This window comes from Setaria italica, chromosome VII (genome assembly GCF_000263155.2).
Source record: "Setaria italica strain Yugu1 chromosome VII, Setaria_italica_v2.0, whole genome shotgun sequence".
NCBI classification, from domain to species: Eukaryota; Viridiplantae; Streptophyta; class Magnoliopsida; order Poales; family Poaceae; genus Setaria; species Setaria italica.
In genome coordinates, this window is record NC_028456.1 from 31,281,260 (window position 1) to 31,287,259 (window position 6,000).

Here is a 6,000-nt window from a genome sequence, read left to right on the forward strand (position 1 = left end):
GACTCGTGCGCGCACGAGACGGGACGGGAGCCAGTAAAGGCGGCCGGGCCCACGCCGCCATTTCGAATTTCGGGGTCCCGTCACCGCCGCACCACCCCAACAACCCCCCAACGTTCCTCGCTCCAGAGCGTTTCAACTTTCAAACCGGCCGCCGCAGCGCCGCCGCCAACGGATCCGCGGTGAGGTTACTTAAGGTGCGGTGACCGGAGGCGAGCGCAGAGAGAGAGAGAGAGAGAGAGAGAGAGAGAGAGAGAGAGAGAGAGAGAGAGCACACGCGAACGCCCAGCTCCGCCGTTTAGCGTGGAGGCGTTTCGAAAAGTTGTATCGCAGCTCGCGACCGAGGGGAGAAAGGTGGGGTAGGAGGCGATGGCGGCGGCGGTGCCGAGCATCGGAATCATGGACGGCGCCTACTTCGTGGGTAGGGGCGAGATCCTGCACTGGATCAATGCGACCCTCCAGCTCTCGCTCGCCAAGGTCGAGGAGGTCAGGCCCTTTCTCGTCCCCACTGTTTCTGGCCACGCTTGTCTGGTTCGATTCGTCAGGTTAATGGTTAGGGTTCTGATCTGTTCGCGGGTATCGTGATCTCTTCTTCGTGCGAGAGGATTGTATGGTTTGGGAATGGTTGGATGCGTGGCATGGTGCGGAATTTCGTTTTCATTCTGGGAGTTTGCTGCTTCGCTGCAGGCTGCGTCGGGGGCGGTGCAGTGCCAACTGATGGATATGGTTCATCCTGGAGTGGTGCCGATGCATAAGGTTGATTTCGATGCTGATCCCTTCTTGGTCTTTCGAACTTCGAACTCGATTGATCTGTATTTCGGTGCGGACGCGTTGGTGTTATGCTGTTTATTAGTTGACTGCAAGCTTCTCATTTGTGCGTGCTTGCAGGTTAATTTTGACGCGAAGACAGAATATGATATGATTCAGAACTACAAGGTTCTTCAGGATGTGTTCAACAAGCTGCGCATAGTCAAGGTACTGGCTGCCAGCCTTTTGATTGCGCGCTTGATGCATTTTGATCTGTGGAATTTGTGCATGATCTTCTCCTGTGCTTGCCATTGGTGAATAATGTGGGTACAATAATAGTCAGGCTTCTGTGGTAGCTTGTGTTCCAATTTGGAATGGATGTTTGCAAATTCAGCAAGACATTAACAGTTATACAACTCTATAAGAAACTTGCTGCATGGCAATTCCATTGTAGCTCTTCTGTGTAAATTCTAGTCTGCAGCATTGCTGTTTGGTTGGGTGCAGCACACGTACAAAGTAGTGTAGAATCTGGCAGACTGGCATGCTATTGGATAACATGGAAACACAAGTACCATTTTTGATCAGGTGCTGCTAGATAAAATGGAGATAAAAAGGAGAGTAAAATGCACTGTCGGTCCTTAAACTTGTAAGCATGTGTCATCTAAGTTGTTCACCACAGTTTCAAAGTGTCTCAGTCAGCATCTGCGTGCCTACATGGCATGCTGAGTATGTGCTAGTGTGGACTCATGAGGTGCCTGATAGCTTAGGCCTACACGGCAGCGACCCCCTCCTTTCTTTCCCCCTATCTTCTTCCTCACCGCAGCGGAAGAGGGACCAGCGGTCCCAAGATGCTCGGATTACAAGCGCTCAAGTTACCTTTTCTGTGCATTGGTCCGAGGATGAGGAGGACGGCATCATCGAACCTGCGCCGCTCCTCCCAGCCGATGAGGCAGCCGACCTGCTTGCCAGGGTGTGCCCGCGCCCACAGACGACGGACGCCGCGCGCTAGACTAGTGCGGCGCTCAGGTCCTTCTCATCGCAGTACACCTCGCACATGACTCCATCGGGCCACCGCTCGCAAGCCGGCTGAGTGCCGTGTAACTCTGGGAATCCACTGGGAATTCAATTTGTCACTCTATTCAATGATGAATGTGGAATGCTTAGAGGTTTTTCACGAAAGTACCACCACCATGTCACCCTTGATCTACCTTATTTGCTATTTTTTTCCAATCCGAGCGAGCAGAGGAAGCAAATAGACAGCGGATCAAGATTTCTTTCTCTGCTTCTTTTCTTTCGATTCAATAGCAGAACATTTCCTTCTCCCAAGTCTCAAACTCTCTCGTCTCCATGAGCAAGTGTGCAGCCGCCGCCACCACGCTCTTTGTCCTCTATATTTTCTTCATTCTTCTACACGCACAACCACCGACTAACTTCTTCCTCTTGGTCCTTTACCACTAAACCACCACCAGCAGCTGCTTCCACAAATCCCCCACCTCAGTCCCTCCATGCGAGCAAGCAACAAATCCACAGCACGTTGCAGATACCCACCTGCTCCCTCTCCGCTGCAAGTCCCCACATGGCACATGGTTGTCCATACGTGCGAAGCTGCGCTCCAACGTGATGGTCCATGACGGGCCATCAGCTGCACATCCGAGCTCCTCGGTGAGCAGCTCGTGCATCCTCTCCACAGCAATCGCTCTCTATTTGGGTTTTGGGACATGGCAAGCTGCTGGTCCCTCTTCCGCTGCATGGAGGAAGAAGATAGAGAGAGGAGGAGGCAGCTGCTGTGTGGACCTAAGCCATCAGCCACATCATCAGCCCACGTTGACACATAGTCAGCATGCCATGTAGGCACACAGATGCTGACTAAGACATTTTGGACCTGTGGTGAACAACTTAAGTTTGAGGAGTTGAAATTGCAATTTCAGAGTTCATGGACCTAGATGACATACACTTTAAGTTACAAAAAAAAAAAGATGACACACTCTTACAAGTTTAAGGACCGCCAATGCATTTTACTCTAAAATGGACAACAGTGGTGGTTGTTTCTATTGCTAATTTCATAGGGCAATCTTATATCACCACAATAATAGGGATATTACCTTTTTCATCTACTCCTTTTTACAAGGGTGGATGTTGTACTTCCACATGAGCATCAATAACAGTTTATGCTACTGGAATGTTAACTGATTTACAGCTCTTTTTCTAACAAGATGAGCCAAGATTGCTTCATCTGGGTCATGCTTCTGTCATTTCTAGTCATTTTGCAGCATGGAAGTTCTTTGTTGCTCTCGTAGATGATTATGTTTTCTTGCAGAATATTGAGGTCAACAAGCTTGTTAAAGGACGACCATTGGACAACTTGGAATTTCTTCAGTGGTTGAAAAGATACTGTGATTCTGTAAACGGTGGAATTATGAATGAGTACGATGTCTTGAATCTTGATTATGTTGACTGTAATAAAAAGTTGTCCCTTACAAAGGAATTGAGAAAACTGTCTTCTTGTTTCAGAAACTACAATCCTGTAGAAAGGAGGTCCAAGGGATGCAAAGAACGTGGCTCAAAGGGTTCCAATAAGTCATCTAAATCATTGCAGGCGAACAGACTTTCTGGTGGTGATTCAGCTGACGGAGGTAACAACAATTCATCTGACCTTTGATTAAGTGCTTGTCTATAACTAAATCACATGGCTGCATCTAGAAACCATCCTTTGCTTCATCCTTAGTGCATTTGTTATTATAAACCGAAATAGTAAACTACAGGGAATGTTACTCACTTGTCTACTTATGCCTTATTACTATCTCCATGCTGATCTGATTACGCAGGCCCTGGAGTTGGAAAAGTATGTAACACTTTTGCTGAAGAGCATTACGTAGAACAGATTCAGCAGCTGTCTGAAAAGGTATGGGTTATTTACTTCGGGTTGCTGGTTACATTTATGTACATTCCATTTAAAGTCGGAGTCATTGGAGAAACCTTGGTAGCATTTCTAGTGACCGGCATGGCAGTCAACTCTTATTTCAAATATTACATTATTTGGTAGCTGTTTATGCTGATAGATGTGGCCTTTAATCCAATCATCCCATGATGTCGAACTTCACAGGAACAGTAATGATGTTGAATTAAATATAGCTGTTGATATGGTACTTCCTTTGTTGAAAATCAGATTGCAGACCTGAAAGTTTCTGTGGACAGCATGGAGAAAGAAAGAGATTTCTACTTCTCGAAGCTGCGTGATATTGAGATACTGTTTCAGCGACCTGAGTTGGAGCATCTACCGGTAAGAAAAAAAATCAATTTGATATTCATGTGTTTGCACAGGAATGGTTTGAAATTGTGTATCCTAGCAACTTGAACTATCAGAAAATATTATTATGCCCTTTCTAGTGTGTTTCTCTGAGCTTAAGGGACTGTTATACTGTTATCCAAAAGTAGTCTACTAGTATGTTATATCCAAACGAGTGAGTGAATGCCATCTGAGCTCACATGTGATTCAGGAACTGAATAATATGGGTGTCCAATCTTTTTTTTTCTTGAACCGCAAAATAATTTTGAGTTATACTTGTTTTTCTTTCTTTAGGTGATTCGCTAATGACCTGAACTTTCTTTTGACAGATGACTAAAGCTGTTCGGAAGATACTTTATGCGGCTGATGCAAAGGATTCACCACTACCTGATGCGAATGATATAATCACCAAGTCACCAGGCTTGTTCTCAGACGAAGCCGAGTGAGATGTGCACGCTCCATGAGCTAATTTGTGGCTATCTATTGTCCACCATCGTAGTTCTGAATCTGTAGCTGAGCAAATCACATTTGACATGAGCCTTCATTGCATGTCAAAAACAGTTTTCCTGTAAGAACTTGCTACTTGCGAGTAATTAACTAGTTATGTTGAATTCATGCTCAACGTGCCAGTCCCTGTGTGTCTTCCGGGGAGAGATTTTATTCTGGCATCTTTGACCACAGGTTGCTTGTTTATCTAATGTTCTACCTGCACGAAATTATTCGGGATTGGTTTGAGAAATGTTTAGCACGATATTGACCTGCACTTCATGCACAAGTAAACTTAAACTCCAAGACTCCCGGTGCTAGAACATGGATGCATGAGTGTTCAAAGTTGCAACTCATGTGGAATCGTAGACCCATCAGGACTTAAAACCTCGTAGCTACTCACAAGTTACAACTGGAGTTTGCAGCAAGGCCTAGCAGCATTGCCATCTATAAAAAAAGGGCGGAATCACTCTTGGTGAAATCTTAGCTAACTCTAAGCACACTCGTCCAACAGCTAGGCACACAAATAAGAGTCCGGAATAAAGCAACGATAGGTTGATATGGCACAACCGAGATAACTTAATCTGTGTTCAAGCCTTCTCGGGAACAATTCAATGCTAAACTGCTTAGAATCACGTGGAACCAGAACTTGTCCCTGAAGCGTTGGGTTCCCCATCATCCGAAGCCCTGATTTTACGCCTCCCCTTGGTACCTGAAGAAAGCCATACCATGGCAGCATTATCATCAGCACTGGGGATGGGTCCAATATTGGCTAAAGCATATCTCCGAGCATAGATGAAACCAAACTGTGTTTTGCCAAGCAATGCTTATCACTCCAAATGGTAGAGGAAGCATATGTACCTGGGACATAACCTAGTACCCTTTCGTGGCTAGCGACCATGGCGGAAATGAAGAATACTGTATGTATCATTGTGTGAGTCATTGTAGGCCTCAGAATCTGCAGTACCCAAACAATAGAATCACAACCTGATATTTCACAAAAGAGGAAGGGGACAAACTGTATGACAAAATATAAAGGAAACCCAACCATAAAAAAACATGAAGATTCATATTTTTGGGCTGGTCTCATGGAGATTAAAGATCAATTTCTATCAACGGGAAGGTTTGAAATTCACAATGGGAAACAAACTAAATTCTGAGAGGATAAGTGGGTTGAAAATGCACCTTTGAAAGAAAGATTTCCATCTTTGTATAATATAGCTAGGAGAAAAAATGATACAATTGCCAAAGTTTGTAGTTCTGTACCTCTGAACATCTCTTTTAGAAGAGCTTTGACAGTGACAAACTAATAGATTGGCTACATTTAGTGGCCGAGGTGGCAGTGTATAATTTAGATGAATAGAATGATATGTTTCTTTGGAATCTGAATGAAAACAATGAATTCACAGTAAAGTCAATGTACAGAGAAATTATGAAACAGGAAGGATCACCCTCTTTGTGTGTCAAGATCAAGATCAAGGTGT

General features: G+C 45.0%; 1 protein-coding gene across 1 annotated transcript; it reads left to right on the forward strand.

Annotated features, from left to right (window-relative positions):
* The first annotated feature begins 175 nt into the window (after positions 1-175).
* LOC101758597 (microtubule-associated protein RP/EB family member 1A) lies at positions 176-4,708 on the forward strand. Its single transcript, XM_004976945.2, has 8 exons — positions 176-483; positions 685-753; positions 886-972; positions 3,062-3,168; positions 3,256-3,377; positions 3,570-3,646; positions 3,911-4,024; positions 4,360-4,708. The coding sequence occupies exons 1-8, from the start codon at positions 367-369 to the stop codon at positions 4,474-4,476; spliced, it is 810 nt and encodes a 269-aa protein (XP_004977002.1). The 5' UTR covers positions 176-366; the 3' UTR covers positions 4,477-4,708.
* Positions 4,709-6,000: the final 1,292 nt, after the last annotated feature.